Source organism: Haliaeetus leucocephalus, unplaced genomic scaffold, assembly GCF_000737465.1.
Source record: "Haliaeetus leucocephalus isolate CR32 unplaced genomic scaffold, Haliaeetus_leucocephalus-4.0 Scaffold802, whole genome shotgun sequence".
NCBI lineage: Eukaryota > Metazoa > Chordata > Aves > Accipitriformes > Accipitridae > Haliaeetus > Haliaeetus leucocephalus.
In genome coordinates, this window is record NW_010973238.1 from 4821788 (window position 1) to 4839623 (window position 17836).

Here is a 17836-nt window from a genome sequence, read left to right on the forward strand (position 1 = left end):
TTAGTTCTTTCACCATTAGAGTGCCATAAGCGGATAGCACCTAGCCTAGTACTATTTTCATTAAAGAGAGATTCTATCTTTTTATGTTTCATTAAATAAATGCATCAAAATGGCAAAAAAAGGCCAAGAGATGGTGTGTGTCCAGATGGCCCAGTGAGTTTAGTGATGTAAGCTCACTGCTGTAAGCAATGACATGCTTAAGGGAGTGATGCATCTTACCGTGTCTAGTATCTTTTACTCCTTGCATCACATGCAGTTGATGGATTGGGGACAGCCCTCTGTGTGATTATTGATGTTTTGCATCTGGAGTGTCAGAAAATTTCCTACCCACTCTTTCCCTATGCACCAGTAGTTAACATGACTGTGGGTTTGGTTTGGGTTGGTTTTTTTTTTTTCCTTTTTTTTCTTACTGTAAACTTTGTGGTGCCCATCACTGCTTTGCCCTTTCATGTTCAGGCTGACATCAGATCTTGTGTGAAACAGTGCCATATCCTTTTATCTTAATACGTTTCTCTGGAATTATTACTTTGCTGCCTTTTCAGGTGGGAACTTGCCTTTGTTATATGATCTTTCTCTGATCATTTTTGTATCACTTGGTAATATAAAGGCATATGTGTTCCTCTGCGGCCCTTTTATTTAAATGATTTCTTTATCAGTCTGTCAATGTGAATAATAAAATAACTTCAGGATTGTTCATCTCTCTCCTAATGAATGATGAGGTTTAGTCTGTCCTGACATCAATGATTAATTTACAAAAGTTTCTTCAAACTTCAGTAAAATGGGATATTCAAAGAAAATATTGTGTCATCAGACTATAGTGCTGTTGTCAGAAAGACCTTATCTGACTGATAATCAGGCCCATTAAGGCAACTGGAATTCCTGGATTGATACAGCAACTGGGGGTACAATCTGCATCTGTGGATGTGTATCAAGGATGAGTACTTACAAACCCATCAAGTCAAATAACAGAGTTAAAGTATGAAAAGTGCTGGATGAGTATATGAGCTTTAATGATCCTTGGAGTCATGCATATAAGGTTATGCATGCCAAGATCAGATGCCGGCTCTTGCTCCAGACATGGAGGCATGAAAATCCTTTGATGTCATGATTCATCTTTCAGACTTATCATTTATGGCAGTCCACAAGGAGTTCCTGACAGGCAGGCTTGTGACACTGGTAGATTCATTTTGGTTTTATTTTATTGCCCTGCCTTTGAAGCATCATATAGTGGCTCATGTTAAGACTGAGGATTGTTTCTGTGGTGTCAGTTGCTTTGGTGGAGCAAGAGCTTTCTTTCTAGAAGACCATTTTCTGAATGTTTTTGACTTCTAAATTTTTCTGTAAAATCAAACTTGGAGTTGCTGTGTGAAAGAGATTGTGTGGAGAGACCACATAAGTCACTGTGGTCTAGTGACATCCCATTGACAACATAGAATCACAGAATAGTTTGGGTTGGAAGGGACCTTAAAGATCATCTAGTTCCAACCCCCCTGCCCTGGGCAGGGACACCTTCCACCAGACCAGGTTGCTCAAAGCCCCATCCAACCTGGCCTTGAACACTGCCAGGGATGGGGCATCCACAACTTCTCTGGGCAACCTGCTCCAGTGCCTCACCACGCTCACAGTGAAGAACTTCTTCCTTACAGCTAATCTAAATCTACCCTCTTTCAGTTTAAAACCATCACCCCTTGTCCTACCGCTACACTCCCTGTTAAAGGGTCCCTCCCCGTATTTCCTGTAGGTCCCCTTTAGGTACTGGAAGGCTGCTATAAAGTTTCCTCAGAACCTTCTCTTCTGCAGGATAAACAATGTTGACTCTCTCAGCCTGTCCTCATAGAGGAGGTGCTCCAGACCTCTGATTGTCTTCATGGCCCTCCTCTGGACCGCCTCGAGCATAAATAACACTGTCATGGTCACAGCAGTTGAACGGTCCAGTCACACACTTGACAGTGTGTACTTGCTCTGGGATACAGTGATAGTAGTTACAAAGTCTATCATCCAGATTCACTTGCCCCCCTTTAGATAAAATCAGAAGCTTGAGCCAGAGTCCTTGAAGCCTTTGAGTGACAGTTCTTTGATGTGGGCCAAATGGTACATCACTAAAGATGGAGTAGATTTCTTAATTGAGGATCGCTCTGCAGGTTTATTTCTTGTTTTCTGATTCAGTATTGAATTTGGAGACCCTTCTGGGGTGAATTTCATATTGTATTTCATTAGGAGGTTTTCTTCCTTTCCCACTCAGGTCATGGAATCTTCTTTGTGGAGTTAATAGAGAAATTGCAAGATGGACTACAAGGTTGCTCAAGAGGAGCAATCTAGCAGGATTGATAACACAGAAACAAAAGTGGTCAAGACATGCTTTGATGGGCAGGCTGTAACATTGCCTCTTGAAAAGGAGTCCAGCTTCTGTTTCAGCAAAGCATTAACCGACTTGTCTTTCACAGGAATATTCTCATGAAGTTTAAGCACATTGTGTCAGAGTACTTTCTTCCTTGCAGGACTCGGCAATTAAAAATTCTTTCTGTTTCTGACTGCGGTAGCAATGCTTGATAGTTTCATAAAAAGAATGGTTTGCAAGTATGTATTCCTCTTAGAAATGATGGTATAAATGATTTGTCTGCATCTGTGCATAGTTTAATTTGCTTTATTCAGCATCTACTTTGTGACTGTCACTTAATATGTGCTGCACTCTCTAACAATACTCCAACTTCTTTAAAATTCTCTTACAAGAAATGAGGAGTCACCTTTTTACAAAGAAACTCTTCTACATAGTCTGTGGCGTTGATGTTCCAGTAATCTTTCCCTTGCTTTGTAACAAGCTCTGCACAGACATGAAGAACTGGAACAAGAGTTGTAATAACTTGGGGAAAAGGGGGGATGTTGGCAGGTTGGGAACAGCATTGTTATCAGAGAAGGATGATAATTTCCCAAGGATGAAACGGTTACAGGGAATGTTATAAACTGAAGAAGGCAGAGCAGTCTGAAATGCTAATAAGGAAAGGGCTTAAAAAGAAATTGGTGACTTTTGGCTTTGAAGCCTTTTTTCTCTTTCATTTGCTACAGATAAATGCATGACTCTTGGGTTCCAGGGTTCTATTTTTGTTTTCCTATTTGTGACACATTGATTTAGCCTCATAGCTGTTCAGTTGATACTTGCCCTTTAGAACGATGGTGGTGGTACCGAAAGCGTGAGAATTTTTTTGGAAACTGTTCTCTAATGGTGTGACAACACTAGAAGGAAAGATTAGGGTTCCTGCTGCCAGATAGGCTGGATTCTTTTATTTCTGTACTGGTATGGAAGATGGGACTCTGATACTCCTCTTCCAAGGAAGTAGGCGAAGAATGATGGCAAATCCGTGCTCCAGTGTGGCTAGTGATAGTAATGCATCAATTGTTATTTCAGCCTTATGTGTTATACAGCTGCGTAGAGAACAATGCGATCACCGAACGTTTTTACGTGCAATAACGTCATAAGGAAATACTTTGTTGTAAGAAATAGTTCACATCCAGGATAGGAAAACTTACCTGTTGCACTGTTCCTGTGAAGTGTAGGCAGGAGCTCACTGTCATGCTGTACCTCTGTGCTAGAGATGCAATGGCTCAGCTTCCTCTGTTATCTGTTCGTGGCAGAGCTGTTGAACAAGAGTTTTCTTTTTTTGGCTGATATGATAAAGTAGTGGAAGACTACAGGAAAATCTGGCTGACTTAGTCCTCAACCCCCCCTTACATTTCCAGGTTTTATCAGGAAGCAGCTGTTGAAAATCTTTTTGAAATGTTCATGTTGAATACTGGCTACGGAGAGGAATTAGTGATTTATGACTGGTTTCTAGCCCTGAATGTATGCTGGCTTTATGGCTTTTGGTAAATCCCATCACTATTTTGGCGTCAATTTCCAGTTCTTAAAACCTTGCCTATTAACTTGAACTGTAGATTTTTTCAGGCAAATACTGTTCCTTGTGATGAAGTCTGATTTCAGTTAAGGCTTCTGGTCGCAGAAGTAATAAAGATTTAATAATATAATTAAATTCCCAGAATCAATGCTAAAATGAGATGCTAACTAGGGAAGAAAGCTAGCATGTCCAACTGGATACCAAGCGGTTCACTTTTGAACACATATAACATAATATAACCTAACAGAAAATTAATCTTGCAGCTTTTGGTTTAATTTCTTGTCAGGGAATGACTACAGCATACAATTTTCAATGTGGATATCTGTGGGATAGAGTCATGTGTTTATTAAAATACTTTACTGTCTGTGTGTTACTGCACAGATTAGCTGTGTGGCTATGTGAAAATTGTTTCAAAGAAAGCCATCTGCGGTAAGGTCCTGGGTGGGTTTGCAGGTTTTTGATCCTGTGGTGCAGTGTGTTTCTTCCTATGGGTTTCATTTGTTGCCCTCCAATGCATCTGAGCTATTGATGTTCTTTACAACCTATTGCGCTCTGCTGTTCTGTATCTACAGTGCTCCCTCTCTCTGGACTTCTGTTGAGCACCACTGCAAAGCGTAATCAATGAACAACTTTATTGCTTTTAAACAAGCAAAATGAGCAACTGCCGCAAAGCTTGTATTGCCTTTCTTTCTGTCTGAGGTCAAAACCTCCCATCAGTTTGTCACTGTGTCATAAAGCTGTTCTCAATAAAGCATAGCACTTAATCAAAAGCTTGAAAATGCGGTGCTAATTGTTTTAAGCAAATTGAAGCTGCCACAAGACTGGCAAAAGAGGGAACACAGTTAAGTCATCCTCGGAAAGCTCCAGTTTTGTCTATTCATGTGTAAGGGCTGCACAGAAGGATGCTTGAACCTGGGGAAGGAATATGACAAGCAACCAACAAATCCTATAAGATGGAAATGATCCTACTCAGATATTCATGTGACAGTCTTAATTGACTCTGTCCATAGAAAGTGGCATATACTGGCAGAGTAGATCATCCCTCTGTTAAGAACTGACTGAGATACACCTTGGGATGGTATTCACAATGTTTATAGCTTAGCTTTAACCTGCCTCACTTTTGAGCATTAGTGGATTCAGCCACTTAATTAAGTTAAGACTGAAATGTCTTAATTTTCCAAAAGTGAGCATGAAGTTTATTTGGAGCAGACATCCTTGTGACATTAGTTTCCATATCTAGAAATAGATCACACTAGCAGATTTTTTTTTTTTTTAAGAGATTTTTGGCTAAAAAACATTCCAATGCATAACAAACCTAGGAGAGCAAAAATGTTCAGAAGATTCAAGGAGAACAGCTGAAACTAACTAAAACCATAAATTTTCTGGCCAAACTGAAAAGAACCACTTATCTCAATCCTCAAGATACAGCAACAAACTTCATCTATTGCATTACCAGTTTGCACTTGCAGGTGGTAAGGCAATTGTCCTAAGAAGTTGTTCCCTTCAATCTACAAGAAAAAGGTGATTTTTTTTTTTTTTAATTTAAATATTAGCATTATCTAGTTGATTGGAAGAGTGGTTTATTTCTCATGAATGCTGGATGATAATAGATTGAATAGTTTTAAAAATAAAGTAACTGTTAGGGCAATGAAGTCCTAAGGATCTGGCAATACAGAATGAAGTTAGTGGTCTGGCAGATTTCTTCAATTTTCTGAAGCCATGGTCAATAACTTTACAGTAAAACTGAGCTATGAGTAGTGTTTTTGTCATTGACTGAGAGCTGCTGTTACATGATGTTAAAGAAATAAAGATTTAAGATTTTTAGCCAGACTGCAGTACAAAATTAGTAGCCTAATGAAGAAAGCAGTATGACCTTTTGGAAGGTAAATGCAGCATGTTTACAATGTCATGTTCAGGGATATATCACATGCATAAGCTTTGGCTGTGCGGGAGGAGGCTGAATATGCTGCCTTTTTCTGGGATTTTTTTCAAATTCGCTGACCTGCAAAGAATTTGCTTCTTCCATCAATGACAGGCTTTTTTTAAACAGTGTCAGTCAGGGGAAGATTTACGAAAGAGAGAGGAAAGAAAACCACCCTACTACAGCATCTCTTCCCAGGTGGCCACTGATTGAAATCCTCAGCAAACCATTCACAGCATGAGAGGTCAAATACAGACATAGTTGTAAGGGATTGAGAAATAATAGCTCCTGGCATAAGCACAGCATCAAATTTAGATTTTATTGGTTTGCTTCAAACTGTTGGGGATCATCTCCTTAATCCAGAATGCTGTACCACCACTCTGCAGTTGCAGCAGATTGTCTTCACCAGACCTTGCAGTGAAGCGGTTTACTCCAGTTGAGAGTCAGCCCCTCAAGATTCAGTAGTGCTGTGAGTCATTGCTTGCTGTGGTCCTCTGGAAGAATCTCTTTTTTCCTCTGCAATGACTCAGCTTAAGAGAAACTGATCTTACAGCTTGCCACAACTAATAAATTGAAAGTTGCCTGGATCTCTGTGGATCATAGGAATCTATCCCTACATGGATAGATTAAACTCCTAGAAGTTTGTTGTAATCTGGTACTATTGCTTTTTCTATTGACGCAAAGTATGACATCCCCTGTGCCATACATCCACACAGAGAACAAGTAAGGCTAGTTAATGTACTGCACTCTTGCTCTTGGTTATTCTGCTGCCAAGTTCCCCATGTAGACAAGCCTTCAGATATAGTGGTACAGTAAAGATAAACTGCAGTTCCTAAATTTAACTATTTTTTGTCTTGATGTTGTTTCCTTAACAGCACTTCAGTTACCCATCCTTTATTTTGTTTGACATATTTAAACTGAGAGATTCACTGTGTGATTCTTGTCTTATTTACTCAGGTGGGTGATTCCTGTGGAATTTTGATTATGATGGTAGAGGTCTGATGCCATATTTAGGGTAAATGATATGACTTAAATCTTTAAAACTCCACTTTTACGCTGGGTCTCACCCAATAACACACAAATCTGTAATCTTCTGCAATTGTGCCTTTGTAAAAACACGCATAATTTTTACAAAAATAGTCATGGTTGCAATTAAGGATGCTGATAGTTGTTTTTGTTTTTAATTTCCTATCCTTCAGAATCCCTAATAAACTTTCACGGTCAAAATCCAGATGGTACTGCAGAGCTCAGTGTAGGTTTTGAGATTTTTTTTCTGTTTGTGCTGATTATAACTCTCCCCAGATAAAAGTGTAAAATTGTTTGAATTTTTGGCCTTTGGCTGTTTGGAAAGCTGCTGTCAGCTTCCAGCATAAGCCAATTCATATTTGGTGCACGTCCACAGCTTGATGGTAGGGGAAGTGCAACAGTGAGCAAGCCAGTTTGCCATTGCCCAAAAATTTAAAAACCAATGGACCTTGCTCTATCTGGTGAGATTGTTTCCTTTTTTTAATAGGCAGTTCACCTTCTGTTTTTTTTAATTTGTGTTGCTCTCCTATTCTGAAGAGTCATTGATTTACAAACTCTGAGGAACATTGTCCTGTGGAGATGGGGAATACAGAGGGAATATGTTTAATCCCTTAGATAATTAAGCACTAAAATAAATGATTAAAAATTATGAGGCGAAACACTGTTAGTTTTAATATAAAAATAATGTACTTCTCCCTGTGGAATGCAAGGGAGGGAGTGTAATCAAAATAAGGGAAATAAAAAATTGAATACCCTGAGTTTTTTGCCTCTCTCTCTAAGTTGCCTCCTTGATGCCTCACTGTGTTTAATGGTGCTTTGCCAAGCTGTTGGGAGGAGTACAAAATGAGTGGGGAATTTATAAATGGGACATTAGATGGAGAAATGCTGTTATGGGCTTGGTGATCTGAGGAGTACAACAGCAGAACAGATTTCGCCTTAGGGCTGGATAGGAGAGATGCATCCCTGCAACTCCTAAGTACTAGCAAAGCCATTTAGAGTTGTTAGAAATCTTTGTTGGGGGATTATCTAGAAAAAGGTCTTTAAAAACTTCATCTACTCTCAGTGAATATCTGGAGAGAGAGTGGGAACTGAATGCTGAAAAGACAAAGGCTAAAATAAAGGGTGGATTTGCATGCAAAGGATCTCTGCAGTTTACTCTTGATTAAAAACAAGCAGAAAAGCCTTGGGTGTGACTTTCTTTAAATTCAAACAAGATCGAAACTGAATTTTCCACCTCTAGGGATCACGGGACTTCAGCCTTTTATTGCTGTTGCGATTTACAGTCTCATATGATAGTGTGTGCTGAGGCCATTTTCCCAATTCTTTAGATGGAATTTAGTTCTAATTCCAGGTGGGGTTTAAGAGTTGACATTAATTAAACTTTTGAAAGTAAGGTTTTATTTTAGTTGTTTATTGAGAGAGGAATTTCAGGTTTTCAAGCTGAAGAGAAAGATTTTCAAAACTATTAAACTCTACTCTGCAGTCCTTTCTTCCTGGCCTCTTCAATTCTGAGATTTGTTCCTTCTCTCTTACAGATGAATGATGCCAACCCTTATCTATGGTTTGTTTGTATTTTGGGGTTTTTTTTTGGTGATAAGGGGGGTTTTTTTGTGTGTGTGTGGCTTTGGTTTTTTTTTTTTTAATGGACAGCTGGTTTTGCTTTTCCATATAGAAATTTCTTTGCTCCAGTTTTCCAGTTTATTATTTTGCATGACGTTAGTGCCTGGAGACCTTAACTGAGATCACAACCTTGTTATTGTAGGTGATGTTCTCATATGAATAGTAAAATAAGTCTGTTGCATTTGCAGACCACACAGACAAAGGGTGAGGGGAAATAAATAGTAATACCCTTATTTGTTGGACAAGGAACAGCAGCACAGGAAAAGCAACTTGTCTGAGATTGGACAAAGTCTATGGCACAGCGAGATCTTCTGCCTTAACTGCTTTGCTATGGAGGTGCCTTGATTGACATGCTGGCTATAGGTAGCATCAGACTGGCTTCTGCTCCTGCAAATTATACAGTCCATAGGTGGATAAGATGATTGTTGCTCTGAGAGACATTTTCCATATTGGTTTTGGTGAACTCTTACAGTCTGAAATCAGAGGTTTTTAGGAGCTAACAATGCTTTCCCATAGGATTTGAAGATAACAAGCCTTTTCTAGGATTTGCAATGAATTGCAGTATATAAATGGTGACTAGCAGTAACTGACATCAGTTTAGGCCACCACAGTACTTGACAAGCAAATAAACATTTAGGTCAGATGCCAAACAAAAAATAAGGTATAATAAAGCATTTGTGGACTAGAGCTTGGGAAACTGGGTTGTCTTTGAATGCCATCTGTGGTAAACCTTTGTCAGTTTTTTGACTAAGGGTAAGGATTTGAATTTGCTATGGAAAAAACCACAATTTATTTCACAATTAGGATGTGAAGACATAAGCATGAAGGTCAGATGTTCAAAGAGGAAACGACATGTTGTATTTGCATCTGTGTTTTATAACAGTGTATGTCTTTGCTCTTTGGGACTGACAGTTCCTAGAAAGATGGAGAACTTATTCTTTAATATGATAGCCTGCCTCAGGTAATTGCTCAATGGCACAGTTAAAACAGATATCTTGCAGTAAGAGAGGCTCAGTGTCATTGAAAATGTTCTTTCAATGTGCAGTGATGTACAGTGTACAGATAATGCAGCTGTATTAAGGAACAGTGTAGGGTTAAGCAACAACAGTGGCGTGAATCCTGATAGTTATTTACAGAAGAAAAACCTCTTTTCATAGATGAAGGGAAATAGAAGGAACAATAAATTGGATGCAAATAAAGGTCTTTTTGAAATCCTCTAGTACCAGAGTGCTGTAAGGGAGCTTTTGTGTAAATGGTTATTGTGCTAACTATTCCTAAAGTGAAATGCAGCCTTGTGCAGGAAACCACTTAAAGTCCACGTATTGCTTGAGAGTGCTGAAAAGAAAGTCGACGTGAACTCTAAGTGGTCCATGTGCAGCATTTGATGTAAAAATCATTGCATTGGTTTCCTGTACAAGTGCAGCTTGTTTTAGTGATCAAATTCCTTTTTAAATGTGCCTGTGCAGCGATCTTATGTTGCAGATGCTAACTGGGTAATTTTGCTCTCCAATAATAAATGTATATTGCAAGTGAAGGTGTGACCTTTGGCATGGGTAAACCTACACAAGCTACTTCTTTTAATCTAGCTGCCATGTAGAACATATCATAACCTATTGTTTTCCAAGCTAACTAGATAAATCATCAGCTACTTAAGCTACTTCTGCATAGATTGATGATGCTTGCTATTGCCACTAATACCAGCTACAGCACTGTCAGTCCCCTCAGTAAAGTCAGCAAGGTTATATCACAGTATGACTTGAAGATCTGATCTTTAAACTCTCCTTTCCTTTCAACAGTGACTGAGAGTCGAGGGATCCTGGAGAGTATACAGAGATTTTCTTTACTGCCAACTTACTTGCCTGTGACCTATCGTATCCACAATGCAGATGTTTCCTTCTTTCTTAAGGAAGCCAACCAGGATATTATGAGGAATTCTAGCTTGCAGTCCCGAGTGGAATCCTTTCTGATCTACAAATCCAAGAGGCCACCTGTGTTAAATGCCAGCTATGGACCTTTTTCCATTGAACAAGTAGTGCCCCAGGACTTAATGTTGTCTTCAAATCCATTTGCATCTACTAACAAGTTCTCCTTTAATTGGAAACTTAAGGCCTTCATAATGAGCGACAAAATTTACCCGAGCAAGCCCAAAGTCCAGGTCCTGTTCTACATTGTGGGCAGGGACTGGGATGACTACAGCACCACGGAACGGCTGCCCTGCCTGCGGGTGTTTGCCTTTCGAGAGACTCGGGAAGTCAGAGGCAGCTGCAGGCTGAAAGGGGATCTGGGGTTGTGTGTGGCAGAGCTGGAGCTCCTGCCAAGCTGGTTTAACCCCCCCACGGTTGTTGCTGGCCGTAAGAAACCAATGGATCAGTCTGAAGGGAGCCCTGTGGAGCTTTACTATGCCATACAACCAGGAGACGAGAAAGGGGAATGCACCAAGGAGGATGTAAGGAAAAGTAATGGGATCCGACCAGGGCGCAATGACATTGATGAGTCAGGACCTCCCTTGCAGAGGATTGGAAGTGTTTTCCTTTACCAGACACATGCTGGCCCTTCTTTAAATGAAATGAGATTGGATAATAATATTGCCATCCAGTATGCACCAAAGACTGTTAAACAAGGTGACATTTTGACTTTCCTTGTATCTGTTGCTAAAAATTCAACAGAAGATCAGTTCACGCTGAGGTAAGGCTGTTTTGTGTTTCTTTGGTACCTTATTTTTTGTTCCTCTACTCTTGGTATGGGAAGTCAGTTTCTCATGTATAAATTGCTGCTCTACAGAAATTGTATCACAGTTGATTGATGTGATGTTTCTCCTGTTGTTCAGTCTAATATTGTATGAATTGTCTGAGATGTGATCTCTTTGAGTGAGAAAGGCCTTTTCTTGAGGTTGTCCTTTGAGTACTTCTTATAAAACTTGAAATAGTAGAGCTGGGACCTATCTATGTGCTAATAGGAGATAACATTTAAAGTCTCCTGAGCTGGAGTTTGCAGTCCTCCTAATCTCTTATTGAACTCGTGTTAAGATTAGTAAAGCTCAAATCCACAAAGGTATTTATAGGAAGTGAGCAAGAATTAGGCATCTAAGTAGGATTTATATGCTTAAATATCTCTCCCCAACTTGTTGTAAGCCTGGTTCTGTTTTATAGGATGTTTGAGGTTCCTAAGTATTATGGATATACCAAAACCATTTCTGAAGATGAAAAATACCTGAGGATGGTAGTGGTTGTTTTTTGAACGTAACATCAAATGCCGCATTGGTTTATTTTGCTGCTTTCCAAGCACTGGGGTATTACAGTGGGAAGCTCACTATAACCTCCAATATAATACAAGAAAGAACAACAAAGACTATCAGGCTGTACTGTGACAAACTGAGAGCAGATGTGCATTGCATGCAAGTGAGACTGTCCAGTTGTCTTTTCAAGTTTGCCAGTCTGTGTTCCAGCACTATAAACTAGGGTTGTGCAGCTGACACATGGAAGATTGGTGTGTGTAGAGCTAATTTCATTCTTTTATCCCTTACCAATTACTCGTGTCAGCTCTTTTAGAACTGGAGGTAAGTGTCATGTTCTGGATTTGGACGTTGACTGACTCGTCTTGGGTGTTTGTCCCAGAAATGACCATTGGTGCTGAAGCTCACAAAACATACCTTCCAAAAAGGAGGTGCATCATAAGAGGGAGCAATGAACTCCCCCGCTCTTCCAAATGTCACAGATGCACCAGAGCCAACAGCTGTGCTGAGCACTAGAGATGCTTGGTGCCTTCACTCTGACTTGATACAAAATACATTCTCCTTTCTCTGGTACCTATACATCTCAAACTCTGAAAATCTCTGGCTAAAGTCACCTGGATATGGTTCAGGGTTCAATTATTAAAATGGCATAAAGCTGTAAATGCAGCATTGTTGAACTTGGATGTATACCTCATACTGGAGTAAGTCAGGTTTAACTCCATTGACCTAAGTAGTAAGGGCTCAAACTGGTCATTCTCATTATTTCCCCACCTCCCCCAGGGAGATTTGTGTGGGATTTCTGGGGGAAGTGGTTTGCCACAAAATCACGTCATACTTCTTTGCAATTGTGTGATATATAAACTGAATAACCACAGCACTTAGCTGCTGAATCAAGGACAGTTATTTCCTCTTCATCTGGTAGAATACAAACACCAGTAGGATATCTACTTCCCTTACCATATCAGGTTTTAATTTTCTGAGTTGTTTCCCGAGTGACTAATTTCAAGATGGACAATCTGAGTTCCTCATAGTAGAGCATTCAGGGATGCCTTTCTATTTTTCTCTATACTAATGACTTTAAAGGGATATTATTTTGGACATGTATGGAAAATTCTACTACATACGAAAATTGGTTTAAATATAAACATTAAAAAACTTTTCTATCTAAGAGCAAATTAAGGTAAAAACTGTTCATTGTTTTTACTCTGTAAATGCAGGGTCTAAGAAATCTGACGACTTCTATATTTGTGAGCTGTGATCAGTTAAAAGTAGAGCTAGTTATAACCATGATAATTATGTAGGTTTATAAAATTTTCAAAATCTTACTTTGTTTAAATTAGGATGAAAACTGAACACCTGAATTTCTAAATGAATGCTTCTAAAATTAATTTTCTGGAACAAAAAGGAAACTGTGTGTTTGAATTTTAGCTTTTTATTTTGAGATCTAAGGTATCATAAAACAGGGAAAAAAAGCTAAAAATAGATAGCAAATGTCGGTTCAAAATGAAAAATGTGGCATTTTCTTCTTCAAAAACATCAGTTTGCTGTTACCTTTTAAATACAAGCTTCTGTAACAGCTTGCTGTTAACTCATGTCACTTTCATGAGTTTTGATTTCTCTTGACCTGCTTTTCTAACAGTAGCAGGCTTTCAGACTATAATCTGCTGCAATATCAGAGTAGTTATAATATCTGTTCTACTGTGCTTCTAGAGCACCATTGCCTGTCTGTCTTTGATCTAGCTACAGCATGTCTAAGCTTCTGTTTGGTTGTTTTCTTGGTCAGAATTGTAGTATCCATGTTCTGCATTCATCCCTCTATGACATGTACATAGCTAATTCAGTTTTCGGTGGTTGTTAATTTATACATACCTTCTGCTGTAAGGGAAAAAGCAACTATCAGGTAAGAACAAAAAATTGAGCTTGATTAAATGCTTTGGCTTAAATTCTTTTTTTTTATATTGGGATCTCCTACAATCCCAGTGTCAGACAACATACTAATGCCTGTTTCATGGCCCTCTCTTTAGGAGTAAATGTCCCTCTAAGTGGTCAGATATTGAAGTAGCCTTTGACTGAAATAAGGCCCTATTTCAGGATTGGAAATCTTACATGTCAGTCTAGTATATCCATTATCCATAACTAAATGATCTTTAAAGGTCCATTCCAACCCAAACCATTCTATGATTACACTATATAGGTTCTCTTCTGACATGGTCAACTAAACAAAAGACTGTGTTTGTGGTATGCTGCCTGTTCTGATTTCAGAACAACCTCTCCAGTTGGCGTTGTGTAAAAGCCATCAGAGACCTCTTCTGTGACCCAATCGAGTTTTAAATCCTAAAACTTTAAATTCTCTTGCTTTGTAGAGGTACAGACATTGGGTCAGGGTAGAATGAAAGAAACTTCATCCTGTTAGAACATGTGAATATGAGGGCATGAAGAGACATGTAAAAAGTCCTCCATTCTGTCAGTTGAGATGGAGCAAAAAGGAGTAGAAATGATCCATTTGTGTAAATAATCAATAAAATGATTGATCAAAATACCTAGGAAAGCATAACAGACCTTGTCCACTCAGACAGAAATGGTGAGTCTAAGGAAAAAACCTGCAGTTTGGGGAGAGGGGAGAGGAAGAGCAGCCTCTGGCCTCAGATACACAGAAGGTCCCTCTGTATTTTCCAAATGATCCCTTTTTCCTATACACCATATGGATTTTCACTGATGGCCAGATTTTATATTTCTAAATGAAAAAAACCTATGCCTGTTATGCAATATAAACTAAATGGGGAGAACGCAGGATTGCACAATAAAACCCACTATGTGATCAGATTACTTCTAAGGGCTATAAAGTAACGTGTTTCAAGATGCCTTGTTTCACCAGACTGATTTTCAACAGGCTGCTTCAGAACTGGGACTTAACTTTAACAAACTCCTGGCTGTTTTCAACTTTGGTGGTCCAAGGTTCAGAAGGGAATCCCGAGGGTGTAGGGAAAACCTTGTTAGATCCTTAGTTTGTGAAGACCGTAAATGAATTCTGCGGGTGTCTGTTGCATCTGGCTAATAAGAGGCTAGTATGGCTAGCACTGCCAGCTGTTGTCATATAATGAAGACATCAGATTTCTTTTTGCAGACACAGATTAGTACCCAATAATCTGTAAACTTCCAGGGAGACTTCAAGTGAGTCAGTTAATCTGTCACCGCCTCCTTTGCCTTTCTCTAACCTGGCAGTGCTGGGAATAGTGACTACTTCCATGCCGTGTCCTCTGATTGCAATGGCAGTACTGCTCCTTGGGACAAAAAGGGGTGTGCTGGTGGCTGTTGTGCACTGCAACTGATATTGGTCTTTATGGTTTCTGCTCCTATATTGTAAATACAGCAATACAGCCAGAGTGTGCTGCATCTGTCTGGTGTCTTCTCACTCTGATCTCCTCTCTGATAAAGGAAAGCACAGCCCCACCCCCACCCCCATGAGAAAATTGTATTAATTTTTATTTTGAAACACTCCCTTATTTTTAGAAGCTCTACCTTGAGTGGCAGCAAGAATTGGAACTGTATTTGTAAAGTGAGGCCAAGGGCTGCTGGCAAAATGCTTTTACCATTGCTTTTGCTCCAGTGGACTGGAAATCATGGCTTGAACAGATGGAAAATATAGGATATACAGGTCAAAAAAAAGAAACGGACATGCAAAACAACCAGAAGTCAAAAATTACTCATCATTACTGAATATTTTTTTGTTTCAAAACAATTGTGTTTAGAGTAAGCTCTATCCCTTTTCTAATAGGAAATTGTCTCCAAGGGGAACCTTCTAGAAACTGCTAAATACTAAAATATATAGGGAAAGGTATGTTTGGGTTTTTTTCCTCATACTGCTCTTCTGCATAGTAGAAGATTTAGAGTAGTGAACGTGAAACTGATGGACTGTTTTTAATTTTGTGAAAGAGTTGGACCATAAGGGCCAAGGTCTAGGTTTTGTTTTTTAATGAACTGGAGAAATTAAAAATATTTGTCTTGACTCTGTATGGGTGTGAGAGTTAGAGGAAAGGAAGGAAGGAGATAAAATGGAAATGATGGATAAATACGGAATACTGCTGTAAGCACCAGGTTGTAAGCTTGGACTGGAGCGCTGAGCCTTAAGAAACGGACTGATTTCTTGGCTTAATTCACACGCTTCCTTCCTCTTTGGTCTTGGCCAAGTCACTTAACCTCTCTGAAGCCATTTTATCACTGCTAATATCAACAATTATTTGAAGATGACATGCTGTATACAAGCAACAAGCAATTATATCTTCCCAGTGAAGCAGTATTAAATGCCTTTATAAAATAAGTGATTGAATGTCCTGTGCCTTTATGCTATTATCTTCTCTCCTTTTGAATGCAAATTAATTATTCATTGTATTCTTCGTAACTAGCCACATGGGAGGGTTGTGTGCAGAGGCACAAATAGTGTCGTACATCTTACCCCAAAAAGAGCTGCTGTAGAGCCCAGAGCTGTGCCTGTGTGATCAAAGGCAAACCTCAAAGACCCTTAACACTGACCAGCCCTGGACATACAGCCTATGCAGTCCCAGAGACTGTTTTGTCATCTTTTTGCAAGCTGATGACCAGAGAAGGCTGAAGACTCTCTATCCTTCCCATCAAACCTGAAGTTTGTGGAAAATGTTCTAGTCTATTTCGTTTTACTGGTTTGCTCCAAACTTCAAGATATGTATACTGGAAACCAAAATTGAAAGGAAATCTTTATCTGAAGTTTTTTGCTGAGAATGGAAAACATATAAAGTATTATTTCATGTCAGTCCTTCAAAACGCTTTCAGTAATTAATGCTTCAAAGCTTCTAGTGTTATGCAATTACAATTCCTGTTTGCTGCAAGCTCAAATTACTGCTGGTTATTAACATTGTGCTGTGTTACATACATTACAATTAGCATATGTAGGCATGCCATAGTTTTCCAAACTTAGGAACATGAGTTTTCTGAATCTACAGTGTAGATATAGTTCTTTTTTATTAGCATGTTTCTGCTGAGCCTAATAAATGTAACCTTCCTTTGTGTTTAAAAGTCGACAGTATTGATACTTTCTGCTTGCAACCTTTTAGGTTTGTTTTCCCATTTCTGAAAATGAATCAACAAAGAAATGGTAGAGATGGAATTGCCTTAACGTACTTAATGTCAGACATGGATGTATTCATGAGTGAAAAAAGTTGTAGCTTTTTTTTTTTTATTCAATTTATAGTTATACTTTGTGAATCATGTCTGCTAAATTATATACAGTTATTACCCTGAAAGAAGTAAATGCAGTTCCGACAGCAACTGATGATTGTAGATCCTCTAGTTTCCTAAATCTGATTATCCTCCCCCCACCCTCACCCCCCTCCCCCCCCCCCCCCCCCTGCCAAATGTAGAAAAATACCATTTTCTTTTCTTGATTCTGAAATGGACTCCAGGCTAGTAGAGTTTACCAGGACATTGGGATATGTACATTTTTGTTGCATCCATCTCTTCACACTGTGATGTGGACTTTGCCAGAAATTCACAGTATGGCATAGTGTGCCAGGGTCAGATCATAGAATCATAGAATCCTTTAGGTTGGAAAAGACCTTCAAGATCATTGAGTCCAACCATCATCCATGCCCACTAAACCATGTTATGGAGTCCCCCGTCCACTCCCTTTTTTAATCCCTCCAGGGATGGTGACTCAACCACTTCCCTGGGCAGCCTATTCCAATGTGTGACAACCCTCTCAGTAAAGAAATTTTTCCTAATATCTAACCTAAATCTCCCTTGCTGCAACTTGAGGCCATTTCCTCTCATCCTATCTCCAGCCACCTGACAGAAAAGACCAGCATCCACCTCACTACAACCCCCCTTCAGGTAGTTGTAGAGAGTGATAATGTCTCCCCTCAGCGTCCTCTTCTCTAAACTAAACAGCCCCAGCTCCCTCAGCCGCTCCTCATGATACTTGTGCTCCAGGGCCCTCACCAACTTGGTTGCCCTTCTCTGGACACGCTCCAGCAACTCAATGTCTTTCTTGCAGTGAGGGGCCCAAAACTGAACACAGTACTCGAGGTGCAGCCTCACCAGTGCCGAGTACAGGGGGACAACCACCTCCCTGCTCCTGCCGGCCACACTATTTCTGATACAGGCCAGGATGCCATT

At 39.5% G+C, this 17836-nt stretch overlaps 1 protein-coding gene across 1 annotated transcript in view; it reads left to right on the forward strand.

Annotated features, from left to right (window-relative positions):
* TMEM132D (transmembrane protein 132D) overlaps positions 1-17836 on the forward strand; it is a 270775-nt gene that overhangs the window by 53151 nt on the left and 199788 nt on the right. The window contains exon 2 of the mRNA XM_010581742.1: positions 10254-11142. Within this exon, the coding sequence (XP_010580044.1) occupies positions 10254-11142 (889 nt within the window). The remainder of the gene's footprint in view (positions 1-10253; positions 11143-17836) is intronic.